The sequence below is a fragment of the Cryptotermes secundus genome, unplaced genomic scaffold, assembly GCF_002891405.2.
Source record: "Cryptotermes secundus unplaced genomic scaffold, Csec_1.0 scaffold766, whole genome shotgun sequence".
In the NCBI taxonomy this organism is placed as follows: domain Eukaryota; kingdom Metazoa; phylum Arthropoda; class Insecta; order Blattodea; family Kalotermitidae; genus Cryptotermes; species Cryptotermes secundus.
The window spans coordinates 119,054-144,871 of record NW_019727791.1 but is presented as its reverse complement, the minus strand read 5'-3'; the positions used below and the strand labels follow the sequence as shown (position 1 = coordinate 144,871).

The window sequence follows — 25,818 nt, the reverse complement described above, 5'->3', positions numbered from 1 at the left end:
CTGACCCTGACAAAAGAAGAAATGTATTTACCTGCTTATAGGTTGTCCTCAAATATGACTGGACCCATATTTTATCAAAGAAATTTGGTATGAGAATGCTGTGTGTGTAATGTATGTCTTCCAAAAGCCCTTCTTTTGAGTTAATGTGATTAAAGTGCATACTGTCATTCAGATAGAAGGAACAGAGCAGTGGTAAGGAAGTTTGATGTTGGTGAAAAACTAGAAGCTGTTCCCAGTAAGACAAGTTATTCTTTGCATCTGTATTCCATTTCACATTTTTTATTAATGTGTTTGGTTCATAATTACCTTTATTTTCTATTGCAGACATAATCATGTAAAAGCCTCATATGTTTACTGTGACAACCTACTGTATGGGCCTAAAGTATTTTGAAAGGTTCATTCAGCAAAGTATGTTTTAAGGAGAAGTATGATTTGAAACTGATTTTGCATATTCTGTTGAGCTTTTTTTGGTCTTTTGCTTTGAACCCTCTAATTCCTACATCTCTGTTTATGGGTGTAACACTGATTACAGAAACTAACAAACCATGTTTTCATTCAAGTGTCACATGTAACGTTCATCCAGGTTGCACTCCCATTTGAAACTGAAAATCTGGAGTGAAAAGTGGAACATGTATGTATATAGGTAAATATATTACATCAAGTAATTGATTATACATACACCTAAAACATTACTCTCCCAACATTCTATACTGCAGAATCCAGATTGTAAAAACTGTAGTTGTCATTTGTCACTACACAAGCTAATATGCTCCTTATTTCCAGCTATTTCTATATTGCAGTTCTCATGTTTTTCTGTTATGTCTACATTCAAATTAAAACAATAATTCCTAAAGTAATTCCAATGTAAATGCTTTACTATACAGTAGCTCATACTGCTGTATGACTGACTGACTGTTAGAGGAAAACTGTTGATACTGTTATTACATGTAAGAGAAAAATGCAGGTGGCCTAATTACATATACCATTATACTGTATTACTCCACTGTACAATAATTATTGTGCTTGCCAGGAATCACTGAAAAATCTGTTCTTACCAGTTAATACAGTTTCCTTTATTTCAGTATAAATAATTCATGCATATGAAGAAAGTCATCTTCTGGAATCTGGCGCCATGTATTCTTGGTTTTAACCGAAGTTTCGGAGGAACGTATCGCCTCCATCTTCAGGGCAGGTGAATCACGATGCAAATACAGAGAGCAGTAGCTGCAATGATTTGGGAGTGAAGATGCTAGTTTATATAGGAAGCAGGAAGGGGGGGGTCTGGGAGAGGGGACCAATGGGAACAGTGAACAGCGATTAAGGCCATATATGGTCTGGGGGGAACCGGTCAGTGAATCCAGGCAACTTGGAGGTCAATGGCACGGAGGTAGCGGGTAAACAAGAACAACGGTTTGCTGGGGACAGGCTACTGGCGGTCAATGACATGAAGAACTAGGGTGGCTGTGTGGGGTTCTCTTGAGGGAAGAGATGAGAGGTTTCCATGACTTGTTGAGACAAAACCCTGTTTCCCTGTTCATGTTGTTCGGATGGAGCTCGATCTCAATGGCCTCCATGATGATGCGATCCAGGTAACAGCTCTTACAGGCGAGTATGTCCCAGAAAACGACTTTCTTCATAGTCATCGCCGTGAAAACCTCAAAAATTACAATTCATGCATATATTTGTAAAATGAAGGTTTAGTGATTGCCTTTTAAAAATACAGCAAACTGGAAAGGAAAATGACATGGTTTCAATTATAATACATACTTCCATCAGAAACCTTTCTTAACATATGTATAGGATTATACAGAGCATCAGAATTTCATTTAGCCCTTTTTATATGCCATATTTTATGTAGTTACCTTTGTTATAATGGAAAAACTCATCACTGGAGCATAAAAAATATTCTGACAATATATGTACTCAATAACAGCCAATAGTGAATATTAATACAGTATTTGCAAAATTAATAATTTAAAGTTAATTTTATTTTTCCCCCATCTTGCATGTGCATCATCATCTTTCACGGCATACTGAAATAAAATTATATTCACTTTAGTTTGCATACCATTTTACATTATACTGTATTCAACATAAAACTGTCAAATTGTAACAGCTACAAACATGATATTTTTTTTCAATAACCAGACATTTTCAACCCTCACAGGGTCATCTTCAGGGGTACATCTTATTATTAAATTAGCATAAAATCTGCTCTTTGTTTGTAATATAGTTGCTTTCCTTACCAATTTCATAGTACAGGTATCTGTCAATTCACAAAGGTAATTCAGTCCATGAAAATTCGTAAATCGAAAATGGACTTCCCACTAGCTTACATACAAGAGTTATGTAAAAAATATATTTACAAATAATGCTCTTCATTGTTGCAAAAATTCATAAAATGAGGGATAACTGTATATAGTTGCTAACACATTAAGGAGTAACACCCTACCACCATATTCATTGCTAATCGAAGTCCAGTCATTATGTACTTGGTTTTGTTAGAAAAAGTGCATGACAAATAAACACTTTCCTGTCTCTGGCATGGAACTACACTAGTAATCTCTTATATTTTTATGAAACATTACAACTGTCAACTGAAGCACTTAATCAGTACCACATGGTTCCTAGTAATGATCCCGTTGTCATGACCCAAATACTTCTATGATGGAGGAGGTAATGGAGAAATAAGCTGGCATGGACTGAAACCCATGAATATAGTAGCAAAATTAACAGTTTTCCCAGAGCTGTCTCCAAAATGATCATCATTTATGTTCACTTTTTTTCTGTGATGCATGATGTGTAAGAAATGGTGGGACAGATGGATGGTCCCACTGTTGTCAGTCCCAATGCTTTTCTTACAAAGGAAATAATGGGAAAGTATATTGACTTGCATTGAACCCCGTGCACAACTTCTCCAGGGAAGTCCTCTACCATCTACCATATATGATCAACATAGGTGCAGTGATGTTGAAGTAGGTAAAGAACACAGACATGTTCTTCCTTGCATGAGAGATCATGCAAGGAAAAATAATCTGTTCTTCACACACAGTTTACATGATACAGCAACCATTGCCTGAGCTACTCTTCTTCAGTAATTTCTTTGACTCATTGCTTTACCTATACTGCACTCTATTTTTCTTTGTGTGGAATATTTTCTATATTTGATTTTTCACATGTTTCTATTCCATCATTTTTTTTCTACAGTTCTGTTCATGGGCTGCATTTTGATAATCACCATTGCATTTACACTTTTATGTATCATAATTCATGTGAAATGTACTTATATTCTCATATTAACAATTTACACAAGTATACTAACTGCATACTATGCACTATATCATATAGTGTTAGTGTCAGTTGTTACCTGATAACTGTTAACATATGTTCTCTTGTTTTGTTCATGCACAGTTCTTTACTTAAATACGCATGGTAGTTCCTCCTTTCACAATCATATATTCTCAGCTAGTGCCAGTGTTGGGTGATCATTCTTGTTTTCACTGTTGTACGCTTTTCACTAGTGGTAGTGTTGAAATCTCTGCTGGAGGAGGAATGCACAGTATTTTTATACCACACAGAAAACACTAGAATCTGTGAAATTTTAAACCATGCTACCAGTGTTGTTTAAAAATGGTTGTTCCAAATCTAACTCCATGATACACTATCTTCCTTGAACAGTTTAGATTCAGTCAGCTGATAACTAAATCTCCTACATACTGTAAGCCTACAATGAATCCTAAGTGAGGCAGCTACATCTCACTTCCATTTTCACAATCCCTTCCTCTAAGATGCAGTTCAATATTACCTACCACACCCAGATCCCCAACAAAACGTTTATATAGTAATTCTTGTTTTCCTCATGAATAGTACATATTCTATGTATCTCATTCTTCATTTAATTGGCAAAACAGTTTCAGCTGAAGAATACAATCACAAAGCCTCTTCGTATGTATGTTTTACGTTCCTATTATTTTATCTTACAGGTCCAATTATTACCCATAGCACTTTGTTTCCAAAAACCCTTATTAAGAAACAAAGTTTCTGTTCTTACAAAACCATGAGAAGATTATGGCTTTATACATTGTTATCTTCAGTTTATTCAGAATGATATGAGACAATCTCCCAATTCTACATGCACTGAATGCACAGATACACAGACCCAATCATTTGTGACAAGGTAAAATGAAAGATGGAGGCTCAAAGATTAGACATGATATTGTAACTAATAAAGACACCAACATTACACTCAAATAATAATGTTCAGGAGATCTGATATTTGAAGTTCTCACAGCAGTGCACATTAAAATTACAGGCTTCTGGGATATGATGCTGTGTATTTTGGGAGATAGATACCAGAAGAATTTTCCTAGAGATGAAATCAGAAGGTTCTCTGAAAAAGGATATACAGGGTGTTTCATGACTTTAGGGCATAACTGCAGGGGGTGATTTCCTAGGTCTTTGTGATCAAAAAAGTTCATATAAACATGTGTCCCATTTTGGATGGTTACGGAGTTATGACCGTTTTTTCATTCCCGTACATGCCCTTGTGTGAACCACGTCTATCATCTGGCGGGTCGCTATTTCTAGCAAGGTACAGACAGAGCGTTCGCGTTATTTTGACACTTGAGAGGTACCTAAGGCGTGGTGGGTTGGTAAGTCCGGCCACGGCTAGTGTGGCGGCTACTGGTGTTCAGAACCCCCCAAGAAAATAACACAAAATAATCTTATAAACAAAATACTGGCATACTCAGCAAGAAAAAATAAAGCAAAACCACCCGCACCATACTCAATATTAACACCGGACACCAACTCAGACTCACCCTCAGCAAAATCAAAAGTTCAGAACAGTTCTCATCTTGGTGCGTCTGTTACGTTCACGATGCCATTTACATTTTCATTTGAGGAGTATGCAGACACGATTTATGTGTACGGGTTTTGTGACGGTAACTCAGTTCTTGCTGTAGCTGAATATCAGCAACGGTTTCCGAATCGTAGAATACCGAACCGGAGAGTGTTTACTGGAGTTTACCAGGCATTGCGAGATACCGGTAGGCTTCCTGGTGTTCATATTGCAGCTAAGCGTGGTCACACTGCACTCAATATTAATATTTAAACTCCAGATTTCCAAGTGTTCATTGCTCTGTTGTCAGAGTACCTTGAAGACAGTGAGAGTTGTAATTTCAACAAATTCAACAAGCCAGCCCAATATAATACACAGTCACAACTAAATCAATCTGACTGAAGTCACTTCACTCCCCAAATTTGCAAATGTTCAAATTGGTGACAAAATAGCTTATAAAATTTGGTGATATTTCTGGGATTTAGAAAAACATAACAGCAGTATTTTATTATGCTTGAGTGTACAATACAGTATGTATTCTTTTCCTGAAAATAATAACTTATCTAACAGACCTTTGTTCTGGTTCTGTGTACCTCATTCTTCATTTCATTACCCTACCAATTTCAGACAAAGAGTACAGACTGTTCAGTCTTCTTAGTATATAATTTTCTCTATTCCCAATGTTTGAACTTGTTGGTCCAATTATTCTCATCACTTTCTTTCCAAACACCCTTAATAAGAAACAGTTTCCACTCTTACAAAATAACAGGTGTTTTTTTACACTTCTATCTTTACTATCTAAAGAATGTCCACAGCAGATCTGAGTTCTTATTTATGGTTATTACACAATTTAAAATAAATGCTGCTCCCAGATTTCATTATGTTATTAAACTATAAATACCTGACAGTAATTGCAAACACAGTATCAATAATATATTTTCGGTAGCTATTCAAACCTGTGCCAGTCACGGTAGCCAAGTGGTCTAAGGCATGTACTGTCTTCGCTTGCTTGGAAACCGGAATCATTGGTTCGAATCCCACCCAGGACATGGATGTTTAGTTTGTGTGTGTGCGTTTTTCTGTGTTTGTGTACAGGTAGAGGCCTTGCGATGAGCTGATCACCCGCCCAAGGAGACGTACCGAATGTGTAAAATCTAGAAAAACCGAAGTGAATGGAGAAGTTCATGGAGGTAGGCCTAGGCCCACTGGGGCTGTAGTGCCAAGGAAAACAAAAATTCAAACCTGTATTTAAGTTCCTAGGATTGTATGTAAAAAATTCACAGTAAAAGTAATCATATAAGTTATTATCCAAGAGCATTAAGAAATTGCGGTTATCAATACAAATGGGAATTCATATACAAATTAGAACATTACAAAACGTTAATTAATTCCATCCAGTCACACTGGATGAAATTAATTAACATTTTTTAATATTGTCAGCATGACGGACCAGAATGAAACAAATCAAAATTAGAACATATTATAACTTTTGACAGTTCTCATGATACTTAATAACACTGTTCCACTGTGGAGGTTATACAGTGTTAAATGAGATAGGAAGATTGTCATGAATGGTAAATACTTAAGGATTTGGAAGGAAGCAGTCATGATAACACTGAAGGCAGTATCCCAGCATTTACCCAGAACAGACTGACAAACCCAATAAAACCTCAGGATAGCTGGTCACATACTAATATTCAAATAAGGTACCTCTTGAATACAAGCATCACTATTGGACCCACCTGTCTGATACTGAAACTGAATTTATTATTCCACTAGCACATTATGACTGTGTAGCTGTAGGGGAATCAGCTGTGTCCAGTGATTCCAGACTTATTCCATGAGGACCAACTCTTTCGTCATGATGGGCAAGAAGAGCATTACTTTCATCGTCTTTGCCACTTTTTAAAAAATGTCTGAAAATAATGGCAATAATAATAATACTGATTTACTAACAACTGTGATGAAACACCACAAACACTGATTCAACATATTCATCATAACCTGTGACAATCTGTCAATTTCTTTCGAGATTTGCCACAACTCAACATTTAATTGCTACTTACCTAGTTCGGTCCTCCTTCCACTGATACTGCCAATATCGAACTTCCTCCATAGTCATTCCACTGAATTTTAAAATACTTAAAGAAACAAGTCCCGCTATTCCACCTAAAAAACTGCCTGCAACACAATCTTTCCCATTAATTATTCAGGTGTAAATACTTTTACAGCGCCAAAAAATATAAGGTAACACTTACAGAATAAAATTGCGCAACAAACTGGCAAACTACTTCCAGAGAAATAGACAAAAAAAATAAACTTGTAAAAAAAAGTCAGAATTATTCACATAATCTTCACACCCACATTTCTGGATATAAATTTTAAATACAATTCGATCACAAACTTCACATTGCAGATGGAAGTGGTGGCCTCTAGATGGAGGAATGATTCATATATGCTGACCAAACAGTCAGTGTCAGACAAGACATGATTCTCCAGCTTGAAGGCAGGGCAATAACCACAAAAAAATCAATTTACTATGAACTTACCAGAAAGTCTCTAAATCTGGTCAGTTCTTTGGCATAAGCCACACAATGGAAAAGAGGATGTGTACCGTCACTAACAGCCTAATGATTTTCATTCCCACTGGAACAGTAATAACTATTTTTATTGAAATAATTAATTAAGTTTAAACAACCTGTTAAGCTAGGAAATCATCACTGAATGTGCAGCTCTACTTCGATTGAATGCTTCATGATAAGGTATACTGAAGAGGGTTTTTGAGGCCAAGGTAATGAACTTACCAAAATTTCTTGAATTGCTGAGGGTACCCTATCTATTATGGATTAGGCAGTTTTTAAATGTTGATAAAGAAGAAAATTATACCCTCATTGGGTCTCAAAAAACTTAACAATCAATTAGGCATTTCCTAAAACTTGGGGGCCAGAATACGAGTGGTTATAAAATAATCATACTGGCAATTTTCACAGAAACTTTGAATAGTTACCTCTGCAACTCAAGATTGTTATACAAATGGTGTCTCATTATTATGTGCCATATTTTACAGGATGCTTTCTGGTCATCAAAACAGGTAAAGAAGTTCACATGGATATGTACCCTGAAGACCTTCCTTAAGAAGTTACAACCATTAGAAAATGTTAGCTCCTGCTGTTACCTACTGGAAAATAGACATTCTGAGAGCATTTGGTTATGTGTCACATAGTGATTATAGAGATTCAGATGATATAAGACTTGTTTATAAATGGGCTGGAGTAGGCCTGCACACTCATAACTTGAATCCTCTCAATTTTCTCTCTGGGGATATCTGAAAACCAAGGTCTGTACCAGCAAGGTTGACACTACAGAGGAACTGTGACACTGAAAGCAACAGCTTCTGAAATTGAATTAAGGAATACACCAGGAATCTTTGAACACTTAAAAGAGTTTTTCATACAGAGCAGACTTGTGTGTCTGTCAACATGGACACCACTTGGAGCAACTTTTGTAAGAAAGCGTAAATAAAGAGGTTACTAATAGCTCTTTTGTTTGTTTTCTTACACAAAACCCATTCAATTCAGGAAGCACTTACAGTGTCACCAAGGAAACTGAAATTAGAATAGGTGTACTTTTTAAGGTAAGGGAAGGTAAAGCTGTCTCTATGCTTAATTAATTAAGCTCCACACCATGAAGATGTGTAAGAAAGTGGAAGTAAAGCTCCACCATACTTGACTGCGGCACCAGATGGAGGTGACTGGTCAGCTTCACACCCTGGCCACTTTACCTCTGGAGAGAAAGCCTCCAGTACCCATTGGATACTAGGCTGAGTGGACCCCAGAACATCTGAACACTGCGAAGTAAAGAGTCCACTGCCGGGAATCAAACCCTGACAAATCCAGCCCATAGCCCATTGCTATACTGGCTCCTTTTTAAGGCCCTCAGGGTACATAATCATATGAGCTTTTTATTTATTTTGATGTCTAGAAACCATTCTGTAAAATATGGCATGTAATGACACATCCTGTATAATATCTTTTTCACTTCTTGTTAAAATCCAATCGCATGTACAAAGCATCATTCTGCATTTCTTTGTGGTCAGTGTGTAATTAAGACAACCTCTCAAAGGCACATGCATACTTGGGGTGACTGACTTCAAATCACTGGATATGCCAAGAAAAATGTCCATAATAATGAATATAGAAACACTTTTGAACAATACTTCAAAAATATTATGCAGAAAAATTAAAATGTTAGCTGCCATCATGATCTCACACTCAAGATTTGTCAAGCCCTACCCAAGAGTATGATGTATGTCTGGTCTGAAGAAAACTGTCAATACCTAGGCCCCCTCCAACTGCCATGCCTCTAAGCCCCATGCTGCACTTGTAGAGTGCTCCTGTGATACCACCTGCAGCCACATACTCCAAAATGCTTGAACGCCCTCTGTAAATTGATATTGATGTTGTCAACAATCTGTTCAAAAATAAACTAAGAGTCAACACGAGAACACTGAAAAACCACTTGAAGCATTTTATCATTGGCACATATTCAGAACAATTATACCTGACTTAAAAGAATGTAAAATTTCTGCATAATTTACTTCCTAAAATTAACATTATTAATATGAAGTATTCTGTTCTGCAACAATCCATTCATGAGATACAGAGTGTGACAGCAACTACAAACTGAAGTAAGTAAAGCAGGTCGGCTGCACCATAGCTCAAGCGGTTAGTCACTGGCTTCCCACCGCAGCGGCCCGGGTTCAATTCCGGGTCTGGTCAAGCGGGATTTGTGGTAGACAAAGTGGCGCTGGGGCAGGTTTTCTCCAAGTACTTTGGTTTCCCCTGCCAATCTTCATTCCACCAATTGCTCCACACCCTCACTTATCATCTGGGGCTGGTACAATAGGCCAGAAGTGGCCACAGTACAAGGGACTTAGTTCCACTCCACTAGCAATAATAAAAAAAAAAAGTAAGTAAAGTAAAGGTATCCCTGTAACAGGCTGTGTAAGCCTATAGGGTCATGAGATGTTGAGGCTCCCACATTTTCTAGACAATCAGCTCACAGATGGCGGTGAGGTTGTCAGCCTCACGCACCGGCCGCCCTTACCCCCAGGAACATTCCTGGTACTCATTTCTGTTAGAGGCTGAGTCGACCCCAGGGCCATTGTACGGCTGGAACGATTAGGTAAATTGAAAAAAATCCACCTCATCGGGATTCGATCCCACGACTTTCCGGCTTGTAGCATTGTGCCTCAACCAACTACGCTACTGTGTACCATTGAGAACTACTAGGATTCTGAATTTTGCACTCATTACAATGCATAAAACCCAAATAAGAAAATACCTGATAAATGCTTTCATTCCATGTTAACATGTTTGTGTCATTTACCAGCCACTGTCATGGAAGTTACATGTTCTGTACTGTTCCCATATTATTTTTTTGGTTCCTATAAATTACTCTAATAAAATACCACATTTTTCAAATATCTATCACCATACAACACTTCAAGATCTTACGATGAATACAAGCAGAGTCATTCCCACCTCAAAGTACATGTGGCTGTCATGTCAGAAATGTTGTAAACAAGAAGTTAAGAAGCATAAAATAGGATGGACTCTAATGGCATTTTAATCATACAGTCTGACATTAAATGTAAATTGGAAAATAAATAATGTACTGGTTTAATTTCAGCAGTAAAATGCAGTTAATATGTATAACAAATTTTCAGTTTACAAGTTATATGGCACGTTGAAAGACAGAAATTTGAAAATTTATTTGTATCTGTATGACTTACAAACTAATGCTGCTTCTGAGGATGAACAAACAAGCAAAGCATATTCAATAACTTAAAGAAGTTCTGGGAAGAATAGCCTACTTTCTTTTCACTGTAATCTGAGTACCTGATATGAGGTCTATCAGAAAGTCATGGACTAGGTAAAAAAAGAAAGTCTGGCTTAAGTTACTCAATTTTGGCTGCCATCTCCTTCAAAATAGTCTCCTCTGCAACGTATACAGCCTTCCCATTGAACTTTCCACACTTCCAAAGCATCATGGAAGTCATTTTCCTTAATGCTGTTGAGTACCACTTGCAATTCCTTCGGATGTCCAACGCTGTTTCAAAACATCATCCCTTCAGCTTAATTTTCAATTCGGAAAACAAAGCGAAATCACAAGGGGCTAAATCCAGCTAGTAGGGAGGATGGTGGATGATAATCATGTTGTTGTTAGTCACAAACACTGTGATTTTCAGGGACATGTGGGTGGGTATGTATGTTGTTGTAATAAAGGAGCAGTGCAGTGCATGTTCAAATTTTCTGTTAAGATCTCCTGGCAAACTCCATCACTGATCCCAGTGGTGTCTGCAAGCTCATGGATTGTTTGGTGATGGTCTTTGCAGACGAGTTCTTGAATTTTTCAACATTTTCTGTCATTCTGCCCATGCTTGGTCACCCTGAACATTCATCATCTTCAACTGGCACTTGACCAGCCTTAAAACGTGAATTCCAATCAAAAACCACTGTCCGGTTTAAAGAATATTCTCCAAAAGCCTCATGAAGCATTTCAAGGGTTTTGGTAGCAGATTTACTGAGCTTCACGCAAAACTTGATGCAGATAAGCTGCCTGATTTGCCATCCATCACAAACAAAATGAAGCATGAAGTCAAAAAAGCACTCATGTAAAAACAATGCATGTTCACAGCATGGTGTCATGTGGCAGACTGATGCAATAGACTTTCAGAAGTGTGACCTCGGCCTCCCCTCTCACTTTCTTTCACCAAGGCATTTAGAACAATAACAAATCCTAGAATTTTCTGATACCACCTCATACAACAAGTAGAAAGCAAATTTTAGTATATAGGCATAATGAGTGGGAAAGCCAGAAAGAAAGAGATCACTAGGAAGACCTAGACATAGGTGGATATTAAGATGGATCTTAGAGAAAAAGGATGGGGTGGTATGGACTGGATTCATCTGGCTCAGGATACAAACCAGTGGATGGCTCTTGTGAACATAGCATTGGCCCTTCAGGTTCCATAAAATATTGCGAAATTCATAAGTAGCTAAGCAAGTGGTGGTTCCTCACAAAGGGCTCAGCTCCATGGAGTTAGTCACAGATACGTAATGAAATCAATAAAACAATACAATTAGGTATTACTGATGGCAGTGATTTATGAAGTACACTGTTGAAATGGCCTCAGACAGCATGATATACATATCAAATTTCATGAAGGCTGGTTCAGGCACTCAGGTAATGTTAAGGTTATTAAAAAAAAAAAAACAAGTAAAGCTATCCCCATAACAGGCCGTGAAGGCCCATAGGGTTGTGAGACGTTAAGAGTCCCACATTATCTAGACAATCGGCTCAAAGATGGCGGTAAGGTTGTCAGCTTTATGCACTGGCCACGCTTTACTCCCCATGAAAATTATTTAATTCCTAGTATTCATTTCTGTTAGAGGCTGAGTCAACCTCAGGACCATAGTGCGGCTGGAAGGATTAGATGAACTGAAAAAATCCAATGACCTCATCGGGAATTGAACCCACAACCTTCCTGCTTGTAGCATAGCTCCTCAACCAACTACCTTGACAATATGGTAGGCTGCAGTGTGGGCACTACTAATAGGAAGGAATTATGATGTATGTCATTGAGATGACATCAGATGGCAAGACTCATACGTACCAGGTTGCATGATGATAGGTTCAGAAATCCAAGTAAAATTAAGGGTATTACCTCAACAATTTGAGAGGCTGTAGTGTTGGTACTACTGATGAGAGGGCTATATCAAGTATGCCATTAAGATGGCATCAGATAACATGATTGTAGTTACCAAGTTTCATGAAGACTGGTGCAGGCATTGGCATTCAAGCAATTTGAGTGATGTAATGTTGGTATTACTGAAAGTGTTCAAGAAATTTGAGTGACATAATTTTGGTATTACTGATTGAAGGAATTTATGAAGTGTGCTGTTGAGATGGGATCAGGTGACATGATATACATATTAAGTTTTGTGAAGACCGGTACAGGCGTTCAACCAATATTACGATTTTGCCTCAGAAATGTGACAGGCTGTAATTTTGGTATTACTAATGGAATGGATTCACAGACTCAGGTGACATGATAAATGCATCAAGTTCCATGACAGCCAATTCAGGCATTACATTACATTGCATTGCATTCCATGGATCCAAAGTTAGTCAAAATGACGGTAGGATGTGGAATATGTCATATAAATACAAAACATATGTACAGTCCCAATGAAGTTCTCACACAAGAGAAACCAAGAATACACAGTAACTACACACAAGGCTATTTAAAGATACGTAAGTTATTTTCTAGACAATAGGTATTCATCAACAGAGTAGAATGAATGTGTATTTAAGTATTGTTTCAGTGCTATTAAGTAACATGGTTATTACTGCAACAATGTGAGAGGCTGTAATGTTAGTATTACTAATGGAAGGAATGCATGAAGTGCGCCAATAAAATAGACTCATGTGGCATAACATTTTTACTAAGTTCCATGACAATCGAATCAGGCATTTAAGTAACATTACAATTACAAACTAGCCAAACATCTAAATATAATACTGAACATCATCTTACTACTATCTAACACATTTAATGTGCAGAATACCAGCATACTAGCTCATTCACTGAAGCTTATCAAAAGAAATAAAAATACATGACTATGTTCATTTGAAACTGAAAACATGTACACAAATATCCCAACACATGAAGTACAAAACATCATGAAAAACATTACAGGTAAGAATTACATCATCTCTCAAGAAATGAAAGCAGAAATTTTACATCCACTGAACACAATTTTAGAACAGAATTATACTGAACACAAGGGAAAGTGGTACAAACAGAATGATGGTCTAGCAAGGGGAGCACCAATATCAGCAATCCTAGCAGAAACATTTACACAAAAAAAACCTCAAAAACAAAATAATTGTGGACATTTTGAAGATATGTTGACAACCTACTAATCATATATAACACATGCACATTTAATATCTATAATACCTTAAAAGAATTCAATAAGATACCCCAGAATCAAGTTCACAACATAAGAAGTAAATAACACAATTAACTTCTTGGTTATATCCACTGCAAACTCCCATAATAATGCCATCCATATGAACACAAAAAAGCTTCTATAAATTTCCTCATTAACCAAATGAATAAATACCCAGTTACACATAACACCAAAAAAATGAAGAAACTACCATAAAAACAATACTAGATAATAATTATCCTCAGAACACTATACAACAGAAACAGAAACCCCCGAAAAAGAACAGCAAACAAAAAATAAAATGGGCCCCCTTCACTTTCTTCAGGCCAGAGACTAGAACAATTACAAAATTATTCAGAAATACTGAAATTAGGATATCATATAGAAGTAAGAAGAATATAAAACATTTGTTAAGAACAGAAGAGAACAACAACGGAAAATATAACCTAAGCGTAGTATATCAGTTACAATGTGCAGACTCTCCACAAAAGTATGTAGGGCGAACGGGATGAACTTTCAAAACTACACTCAAAGAGCACATAAGAGCTATAAAGAATAACAGACAGTACTCCAATTTTGCCCAACATATATTAGATACCAAACATGAATATGAGACAGTGGAGAAAACAATGAAAATCCTACATATAGGAAAGAAAGATCAGATGCTGGATACTTATGAAAGATTTCACATACAGAGTGTTTCACAACTTTAGGGCATAACTGCAGGAGGCGATTTCCTATGTCTTTGTGATCAAAAAAGTTCATATAAACATGTGTCCGATTTTGGACGGTTATGGAGTTATGACCGTTTTAAACTCAGAATAGAAGGTAATGATTACTGACAAAAAACGGAACAAAATAATAAACCAGCATAATACATGATGCATTTAAAGTATGAATGTAAAGTTAACTTCGTGAAATTACCTTTAATTTGAATTGATTGGTGCTTAAAGCTGATTTTCAAAAATGTCACCGCCAGCCGCAACACAGGCTGCTGCTCGGTTGTGAACCGCGCCGGACATACCAACCTACCCCGCTCTCAAGTGTCAAGATAACGAGAACGCTCTGTCTGCAGCTGGATAAAAATAGCGATCTGCCAGCTGACAGACGCGGTTAATACGAGGGCGTGTACGGGAATGAAAAAGCGGTCATAACTCCATAACCGTCCAAAATCGGACACATGTTTATATGAACTTTTTTGATCACAAAGACCTAGGAAATCACCTCCTGCAGTTATACCCTAAAGTCGTGAAACACCCTGTATATGAAATCAGTAAACAAAACACAATTAAATTACAATCTTACTGAAACATATAATCGCATTTTCTTTTTCCTTGGCACTACAGCCCCAGTGGGCCTAGGCCTGCCTCCATGAACTTCTCTGTTCACTTCGTTTTTTCTAGATCTTACACATTCAGTAAGACTCCTTGGGAGGGTGACCAGCTCATCACAAGGCCTCTACCTGTACACAAACACAGAAAAACACACACAAACTAAACATCCATGCCCTGACTGGGATTCAAACCCATGATCCCGGTTTCCAAGTGGGCGAAGACAGTATAATCGCATATACAATATAATAATAACTGCCTACCAAAATACAGGAAATGGAAAACAACAACCAGATTAACCCATCCTACCACACCTACACACACCCCAACTATATCCTCCCTTCCCCTTCCCACCTATAAATTCAATAACATAACACATGTTAGAAGACCAGCTGCAATCTAACACATAACGAAGCCAAACACTGAAACATGAAAGGTGCATAAACCTATAAAATAGGAAGTAGACAATATAACTTAAATATAAACATTCAAGCAATAAATGAAATATAACCAACCAATATTAAAATCTAACCAGAAATTAATTCAAGGAGGATGAGGTGGGCAGGATATGTAGCACAAATAGGGGAAAAGAGGAATGCATATACGATATCGGTGGGAAAGCCCGAAGGAAAGAGCCCACTGGGAAGACCAAGATGTAGGTGGGGGGCAATATAAAAATGGATCTTATAGAAATAGGATGGGATGGTATTGATTGGTTTGATTTGGCTCATGATAGGGACCAGTGGAGGGCTTTTGTGAACACAGTAAGCAACCTTTGGGTACCATAAAATGGTGGAAAATTCTTGAGTAACTGCACAATTGGCAGCTTCTCAAGAATAACTCAGCTCCAAGAGTGAGTAAGTAAGTAAGTAACCAGAAAGGAATAATGATAAAATATTGATTATATTCTAAATAATATATAAATTATGACAGAAGAAAACAAGACCAGGAAGCATTGAAATAAACAGTAAGGAACATCACAACAACTAGTTCCCAACAAAACGACTGTTCCATAAGGAAGGCAAATGGGAGAAGAAATAAAACAAACTAGACCACAATCAAAATAACACTCAGAGATAACTACACACTGTATAATGCAATATGAGTAATATTCACATACAAAATATTTATGTATGAGATATTTAAACATGATATTAATGAGCAACATTTTACTTCATCATCTGAGTGTATTTTATAACTTAAAAAAGTTATTATTTTTATATTGCTTTATTTTCTTTATGTACATCTCTAGGCGCTCATTTAATTTAAAACTTTTATTCCAATTTTAATGCATTTACAAGAATGGCATTAATACTAACAAAATACTGAATATATTAACTATGTGTACAGTCAGGCACATCAGTAATAGTTATATTGTATTATATGAATTCATATAAAATGCAATTCAACAATCTGTCAACAGTTGTTAGTGTATACTGCCTGATAATGGCTCTACAAGCCAAAACATGTAGCATACCGCCATACCATTAAGACCAATAAACTCCATTATGTACAGTAAATGTGAATGAGATTTTGATAGTTGTTGTGTTGAGACAAACAAAAATTAAACATTAGTTACTGCTGCAACAATCTGAGGGTGTAATGTTGATATTAGTTATCGAAAGGATTTATGAAGTATGTCAGTGATATGATTTCATGTGCCATGATATACATACAAAGTTTATGAAGATTGGTATAGGCATTCAAGCAATACTAAGGTTTTGCCTCAGAAATCTGAGGGGCTGCAATGCTGGTATTACTGAAGGGTGGGACTTACGAACTATGTCATTGAGATGGGCTCACGTGCCATGTTATACATACTAAGTTTCATATAGGCTGGTTTAGCCATTCAAAAGTTAATGAGGGGGATGCAAACACAGAGACAGCAAGGTAATCTCATAAGCCAACTTTTATTTTTTCAAACTAAGGAAAGCGGGCTAAAACATTAGCTCAATAACAATTACTGACATCAAAAAACCTTTTGTATTCCACTAAATATAGAAATACAAAATTTGCATACATTCAGAGAAATTATTTCAATATAATACTTACACATAAGTACCAGTAAACATGCCTAACCGCCAGCCCCATCTGAAAGCTCCTTTACCAAACCCAACTGTCACTTGATCTTGAAGTTTTTTCTACAAAATATATATGTACACATACATAAACAGGCAGTTTCACTATAAATGTATTCACAGGGATTGTTTCCATTCGGAATCATACATAAAATCTATAAATCACTACATATTTCTAAAAGCTCCCGAATAGAACATCATCACAGATAACTGATTTTACAGGGTGAATTGTATAGAAACGGCTGGATGAATTTGCTAATAATTCCGCAGGTGATGCATATAACTGCTCACAATTACAACATAATAATCCGTGGGCCGTGATGAGTCAAATGGCGTGCGCATGATCCGGCAAGTGACAGCCCTTATGATGCAAGGTCACGGACAATCCCGAAACGTGTCTGCAGTTCGCAGGCGACAGTCATGGAGTACACTGTTGAACGGCGAGTGTTTCTTGTGCGCAAGTACTGCGTGACAGGCTCGACTGCATACACACAATAGGAATTCAGGAGGAAGTTCTTGGCTCAGAAATTGGAAAGGACAGGGACACTTGTAAGTGAATGTGGAAAAACCGCCCAGAAACACCAGAAGAAACGACTGCAATTGTGTGGGACAGGTTACTGCAGTCTCCCAAGAAACCATTACGACGTCTAAGCCAGGAAACCAGGTATTCTTATTCAACATGTCAACAGGCTGCAAAGAAAGCGAATCTTCATCCCTACAAGATCACCAGTGTTCAGGAATTGGGTGATGTTGATAAAGGTAAATTGGTATGGTACTGTTTATGGTTTCGGGAATTCGTGCACGATAACCCCAGATTTTGGATATCACTTGGTTTAGTGATGAAGCATGGTTCCACCTATCAGGATATGTAAACGCACAAAATTCCAGGATCTTGGCGTCTGAAAACTCACGTGAGATTGCTGAATCACCACTACACCCACAAAAAGTGGGTGTGTGGTGTGCCATTTCTGGTTTACGAATCATTGGACTGATCTTCTTCGACACAACTGGGGACAACGCCTTATACTGCCATATTTTTTACGATTTCGTGCAGCAGCTGGATGATGTGGAACTTACACAGGGTTATTTTCAGCAGGATTCAGAGACATGCCACATGTCCAACATGTCCATGGAACTGATTGAGAGCTTCTTCCCTGATCATGTCATCTCTAAAAAGATGTGGCCCCCAAAAATCCCCCGACCTTACCAGCCCGGATTTTTTTCTCTGGGGTCTACTGAAGGACAGCGTGTATGCAAACAAACCGCAAACAAACTGCGTACGTTACAGGATTTAAAGGACATTTCGGCTGAAATCAGGAACATCACTGAAGAAACAGTGCAGCGAGTCATGGCTAATATGCAAACGCGGGTAGAGGCGTGCCTACTTGAAAACGGCGGACACTTTCAACACCTGCTCTGATCAGGGCACACAATCTAAGATAAGATATGTGTAAATTACTTTAATATCTGTATGGTATATTTTATATTACAGCTCATTTCGTCGGGCCGGTTCTATATGAATCACCCTGTAGTTGAAGTCTTTCGTAGATGGAAAATATTTTTTTTGCATAAATTCTGTGAAATGTTAATAAATATGTATAACTGTGTTCCAGAGGTATATTTTTATGCATATTGTGTTTACTGTTTTGAAAATATTGCACAGTTAAGATATTTGGGAACAATAATAACAAATCAAAACCTGATTCAAGAGGAAATTAAGAGGAGACTGAACTCATGTAATGCTTGCTACCATTCAGTCCAGAACCTTTTGTCTTCTTGTCTGCTGTCCAGAAACATAAAAATCAGAACATACAAAACTATAATTCTGCCTGTGGTTCTGTATGGGTGTGAAACTTGGTCCCTGACATTAAGGGAGGAACACAGACTGAGTGTGTTTGAGAACAGGGTGTTGAGAAGAACATCTGGACCAAAGAGAGATGTAGTGATGGGAGGTTGGAGAAAACTGCATAATGAGGAGCTTCATAACTTGTACTCTTCTCCAAGTAAAATTAGAATTTTCAAGTCAAGGAGGATCAGGTGGGCAGGGCATGTGGTACGAATTGTAGAGACGAGGAAGGCATGTAGGATATTGGTGGGAAAGCTAGAAGGAAAGAGACCACTGGGAAGTCCAAGGCATAGGTGGACGGACAATATTAAAATGGATATTAGAGAGATAGGATGGGATGGACTGGATTGATCTGCTCAGGATAGGGACCAGTGGAGGGCTCTTGTGAACACAGTTAGCAACCTTCAGGTTCCATAAAATGCTGGGAAATTGAGTAGCTGCAGAATTGGCGGCTCCTCCAGGGCCCAGCTCCATGAGTAAGTAAGTACTATGTTTACTGTATATTGTGTTTAATGTCCTATTCTGACCAGCGGCCATGGAGTGATTATGATACACAGTGGGTTCAGAACATTCAGGAAGGAACCATGTCTCAAATATGGCAGCAATAAGCAGCCCTTATTCATTACTATCTTCAAATTACCATTCTTTGGCCTTCCTAGTTTCTCCTAGTGTTCATAATGTGACATGATAATTGAAGAGAGAGGCATTGCTAGATTACAGCACAGTAAGCAACTTATCAGTGTAACAGTGACTGCACATGCAAAAGAGGAATGTCCACTGTTGGAAGCAGTTACTAAGCAGCACAGTGAAGACCATGACTGAGAACATTAGTCATTGCATGATAGTGATCTGTGAAGTGTAGTCACAAGCTGTATTGAGTGTCCAACAAATCCAGTTACCAATCCAAAACCTGTCTACAGTCACTCTAATGCATGACAACTGGTTCCTGAAATAGGATTGGATTGATTAATTTGGTTGGAGATGGTAGCAGATACTTATATTGCCACACTACGAAGATAGACCAAATAATGGAACGCATACTGGCTGAAAGGAAAGCTGGTCAAGATACAATGATGGCCAAGATGGGAGGTGAAATGAAGGCTGACATGAAAACCCAGATGGCCAAAATGAGAACTGAAATGAAAACCAACCAAGAATATCTGGTAGCTGGCTTAGAAAAGATAAAGGCCAAGATGGATGCCTGTCTAGAAAAGATTCAGTAAAGATGCAAGCCAATCAGGAAAAATTATAGACGACAGATCTGGTGGTAACTCCAAAAGAAAAAGAGGCTGTGGCAGAGCAGCACAACATCCCTACTGACAATGCCGCAGTGGTAACTACTGCCACACCGGAACACCAATCTGGGGACCACTGACCAGCCATGGGATACTAGAACACATGGAAACAGTGGACCACAGACAATATTGTATGCAGAACCCCTAAAAGGACAGACATTCGTGAATGGACACTGGGCACAGCTGAAGTGCAACAATGGTATAAGGGACCAAGGCCTGAAACAGCAGCTATAACTGGGAAGCAAGGGAAATGTCAATCAGACCCTGAGATAGATCACAGAGCTGGAGACCATAAAGTGAGTGGTTGGGTCTTCTCTCAGGGTTAGAAAAATGAGCGTCAAGACACTGTGGTGGAACTGGCCATGACCCTAATAAAGGAAGGGACTGCACACACCTTTCTCCCTGTGACTATAAGAAATGGTGACATGCCTGTAGGCTACTCAGAACAAGCAGCATTAAGGAGGTAGTAATGTGACATCATACCTATTGCTCAGTGTTAGCTTCAAAGCTGAAATACATAATGCACCATCACATGTACAACATTTGAGAAGTTTGCTCTTATGTATCACGTACTGGGGTGGGGGGAATGCACTGTTTCCATCTAAATGTAAACTAGGTAAAACTGTTAACATTTTCTAATATTTATTCATTCTCTGTGCAGTGTCCCATTTATAGCGATTATTTTAGTCCGACATCCATTATAACAAAAATTTCAGTTTAACAAAAGTAGATTTAAATATCTAACCTCAATGACATGTTTGTAAATAACTTTTTTCTTCTCTTCTGGTTTCACCAATATATGCAATACATATTTTGATATTTATCCTGTTTATGGTACTTTGGAATTTACTTTGTCCATGACTACATACCTTAGCATCAAAATGACTCTGGAACACAGTGGCTTCATTTCTTTCCATGAAATCTGTGTATGCAACCTTTGAATTAACAATTCCTCCATAGCAAGCACCAACAAACATCCCCATAAAACCAGCCTGAAGTGCAGCATTTAGTTCAGGACTAATATTGCCAAACTCACTGCAAGAAAACATTACAAATTCAGAGCACACACTAATTAAATATGGGTACTACTACAATAACTTGTTCCTAGATAGTATGTATGGTCATTTAACAGGAAGCAATATAGCGAAGCATAAAGAATTATTGTAGAAGGTTCTGATAATGGTGTATAACAATTGGGACTACAGAGATTTCAGATTTCTTCCATCATCTGGTATTCTAAAGAACACAACATTTTTGGAAACTCGATCTCTTTCCATACTCAAACGAAACAGTGGGAGGCACCACCAGCCCTATTAGAAATAGTCAACTTTCATCACATTAGCTCTAACAGACCCAAAAGAGAGGGTGCCTCCCACCCTTTCACCTGATGATGGAAAGAGATCCAGTTTCTGGAACACTGGATGATGAACAATGCCCAAAAACTCTATGATCCTGAGCAATAGGAAACAGTTCAGAGATAAATTATTCTTTATAATGTACCATACAAAAATTGTATCCTTAGATTTAAAAACCTAAGGCATGCATTTCTGTCTATATTCCGTCATCCTTATGGGAAAGTCACTGATGTTAGCAGTAGATATGGACATGACCACCAGGTGACAGTGAGAGGTACCTCCACTTCAGACAGCACCACACCCTCAACCTCTGTTGAAAACAAATTTCCATTGTTCATGGTGCACATATTCAGTGAAATCATGTTTTAACATACAAGAGTGGATGAACATATAGACCATCTACATTGTCACGACTTTAGACTGACTATTAGATTGGTAGTCGGATTTATTGAACATTTACAGAACGCAACTACAAATAATTATGACAGTCTCACTGAGTTACACACGTCAAAAATCACTCCTAACTATAGCACACATGAAGTCTCCTCAGTCTTCCCTAGCTGCTGCTCAGTAGCAGCTTCCAATGGCAGACACTCCCCTTCAGTTCCTGAACTGTCCCCAGCATCAGCTACACCAACTCTCGACTGACTAAGTCACTCACCAACTGACGGACTGCATTCCACTGACTAACTTGAGCTCTTAACTTGTCCCAATCATAATATATTGGCACAGACTGCACTGTTCTTCATTGCTGTAGTCCAACTGTTGCCATGGGAACATGTTTGTTTCCAAAGCCATTGCTAAATAACAGTTGTTGCATATCTGCTTATCTCATAGTCATTGCCCAGCAGCAGGTCTACAGGCCACAATATAAACTGCAGCTAGATAGGAATTCTTAACTTCAAAGACTCAGCCCATTTGTTGGATTTCAGATTAACCACACTAATGTGTGTCTGTACATTAATATGAGTACAAGGGAAGATTACAAAATATACATGGTAAAGAAAAAGTATACGATGGTAATGCTATAAAAACAGCTACTGGTTAAATCTATAGTGCCCATTAATTCACTTCACCACTGACTCTTATAGTTCAAAAATCTCTGCTGTGGTAAACTAGGCAATGACGACTTAGGTGTCCTGATGCAACTTGAAGAAACAGAGAGGTTAAGTATCTCTAATGAAGTTTGTTTTTATAAGCAATCTTTCACTAAAGTTTATTTATTTATTTATTTATTTACTTCATATCCATGGATTATACATAGCATTTTATATATATAGCAGAAACGTTTCATGCATAATTGATTTGACCTTATGTAGTGCCTTAGCATAAATTCTGTTGTAATTCAAGAACTTTTCAAAGTTATTTCTAATGAAGTTCATTTCAACAATTTCCCATTGAAAATTCAATAGGCTTTATATTAATACTTAAACAAAATGTCCATATTTCTTGCAGTGTTAATTTACAACATAAGCAGCATATATGTGATTTGAAGCTTTCAGTTTACCGTGAAAATGGAAGCAACATTTCAGCCAAAACACTGGGTACCACCTATCATACTACATGCTGTCAAAATCCAGAGAACACAACATGAAATACGGGCAGCTGGTGTTTCTACAGAGTTTCCAGCTTATTATTAGACTGGTTCCAGCAGCTGACACAGCACTCTTCTAACATAAACCCCCCATTATAGAAAATAATTCACAGCTTGCTTTTCCACCATAGTTCAACTCACCTTATTTTATAGATATGTCTCTAAGTGACAACCATCTGCTTCTAAGCATGCCTCACATTATGACAGTATGTCTATACACAAACACTGAAGCTGTACAAGAACAGTGGGAATTTAATGCATAACATTTTCTTGAAGTTCTATTAAACAGTGCACACTGTTCATGTATGTTTTTGCTTCAGTGTGCCCCAAAACTAAGTCACAAAAATTTAAATTGGATGATCACAAGGCTGCAATCCTCAACTTATGACTTGTTCACTTACAACTTCATCTAATGCATCCACAGAATTAAGAGTACTACCTTCTGGGATATAATGCTGTGTAGTCTATTTAGAGTCAACCAACATTTCAGAGGAACATATCGCATCCATCTGCAGGGCCAAATAAGCCGAGCAAGATACCAGCATGAAAGCAGGTGGCAAGCAGAGTAATCGGCTAGCTGAAAATTTCAGATCATATAGGGAGCAGAAGGGAAATGGAAAAGTGGACCTCAGTTCAGACTGGCTCAACCTGAAAATGGAGGTGGCATGTTCCTCCAAAACATCAGCTGACTACCAACCGACTACATGGCGTTACATCCCAGAAGGCAGTAAGTACTCTTCATAACCGCAGCCATGAGAACCTCAAATCCTACATTCACAGAATTGTTCACAGTGTGTGTCATTGCAAAGGGTTTTTCAATATTGAACTGAAAGAAGAAGAGTAACAGACTCAATACTACCTAACATTAAGAATTTGTTTCATGAAAGAACATAGACGACCGCCTCTGGGGTCTAGTGATTAGAGTTCCTGGCTACAGATCCAGAGGTCCAGGTTCAATTCCCGGTGCTACCAGATTTTCTGTGAAGTAGTGGGTCTGGAAAGGGGTCCACTCAGGAGCTATTTCAAGGAAATCATGACTCTGGTCTAGAAAACCAAGATTAACAGCCATGGGGATTTGTTGCACTGACCACACGACACCTTCTATCAGCTAAAGTTGGCACTAACTTCACCAACAGGCGGCAGTCACTCCGTCAGTATAGTCTGTTTGCAGACTAAAACTACGGAGTTTGTTTTATTTTGTGTGTTTGTTTGAAAGAACATAGGCCCAATTATCCTCCACACACTAACTACATACTTAACTCAAAATTTTTAATCATGCAAAAGCACTTAGTCTACATTAGGATTCTCTCTGCTTCAATATCCGTTATCTTGGTTGTTTATATCACCAACTAAAATTAACCACACCTCATCAGACTGTAACTTCAGTTCTGAGTCAAGAAGTCTGTTGAAAACTAATTCATGACACCATCTAAAGCATCAAATCTCTGCTTTGCAATCTGAAGGCAAAAACTATGTATGACTGGTTTTCTAAAAGTGTAACTCAGCAACTCTGTACCAACATGAGGCATTCTTTTCTCCAACACACTGAAAAGACAAAATATGTAACATCTTCAGGTTTGCTTCTAATCAGGTAATTTTGTTGTCAAGTTTATCTTCAGTCAGTTCATCTTCTCCTCGATTTCTTGTCCAGCACCGATCCCACAGAAAGCAAATTTGTTACAACATAGTAAATCATTCCTTTATATAGCACAGTACCATCTGGATAATCCTATGAAACTTTACATATCATTTCTTCCACTAAATAGGCTGTACTTCAGTTCTGAGGGAGTTATATGCGCTTACCTTATTACAAGCATATTACCAAATTAAACTGTTCTGAAATTAATAAGCAATGTTAAAAGTTTTACAAACCGTAACTTAAAAAAGCATTTGAGGCCTTGTAGCAACTTCGCAACAGTAACAATAACCCATATGTACGGTTTCTCAATTAATTACAAGTGCCCATATATTGCCTCATGCAACAAATTTCTTAAACTTACTCCATGGAATACATTAATCTAAGTCTCTCCCAACCAGACTCATTTTCTACGGTCCGCTGGTAAAAAGGCTCTGATGTTACTTGGTCGACTTTATCAGGACTACCCGTTAACCAGTCAAATGACAAAAGACCACAGAAATACCATGGTTTTCTTACGGTTCTGCGTAGCATTTTATAACCTCGTCGGGGGCGTGAACGATTTTAGGAATCAGACCTACACATCTACTACGTCTACTACCCATCACCACCACCACCACCACCACCACCACACCAGACATACCACTACAGTCGGTCCATGACCGGTCTATTACAACGGTTATCAGCGGTTATTAATAGCAGTCACGGGTGGACGATATTAATGTTTCTAACCCTTTCATCTGTGAGGTGTGAGTTGCAGGCATCCCTGGTCTTCGTTCTTTCAGCCGTGCCGCATATACGCACCAAGGAGTGTTTCTGGGAC

The 25,818-nt window shown here is 37.9% G+C and overlaps 1 protein-coding gene across 6 annotated transcripts; it reads right to left on the bottom strand.

Annotated features, from left to right (window-relative positions):
* Positions 1-263: 263 nt before the first annotated feature.
* LOC111865019 (RPII140-upstream gene protein) lies at positions 264-25,774 on the bottom strand. Of its 6 annotated transcripts, none has more exons than XR_002842883.2 (7): positions 25,360-25,614; positions 21,280-21,445; positions 17,244-17,332; positions 9,177-9,310; positions 6,907-7,021; positions 3,368-3,541; positions 264-2,033 (listed from the first exon to the last, which is right to left on the bottom strand). XR_002842883.2 is itself a non-coding variant. In XM_033751648.1 (7 exons), exons 1-6 carry the CDS (start codon positions 25,757-25,759, stop codon positions 6,624-6,626), a joined length of 669 nt encoding a protein of 222 aa, XP_033607539.1. In that variant the 5' UTR covers positions 25,760-25,774; the 3' UTR covers positions 3,458-3,541; positions 6,583-6,623. The 6 variants fall into 6 exon arrangements, 5 of the variants coding, with proteins under 5 accessions (XP_023708483.1, XP_033607539.1, XP_023708481.1 ...); XM_033751648.1 differs by lacking the exons at positions 264-2,033; positions 25,360-25,614 and adding exons at positions 6,583-6,756; positions 25,728-25,774 and having other exon boundaries at positions 3,458-3,541; XM_023852713.2 differs by lacking the exon at positions 264-2,033 and adding an exon at positions 6,583-6,756 and having other exon boundaries at positions 3,458-3,541.
* Positions 25,775-25,818: the final 44 nt, after the last annotated feature.

Excerpts from the sequence above, each read along its gene's own strand:
- LOC111865019 (XM_023852713.2), bottom strand. The coding sequence starts at position 25,529 with ATGCTACGCAGAACCGTAAGAAAACCATGGTATTTCTGTGGTCTTTTG. Across the intron at positions 21,446-25,359 it reads AGATTAATGTATTCCATGGA|TGAGTTTGGCAATATTAGTC; the intron begins GTAAGTTTAAGA and ends GTTTTCTTGCAG. Across the intron at positions 7,022-9,176 it reads GGCAGTTGGAGGGGGCCTAG|GCAGTTTTTTAGGTGGAATA; the intron begins GTATTGACAGTT and ends ATTGTGTTGCAG.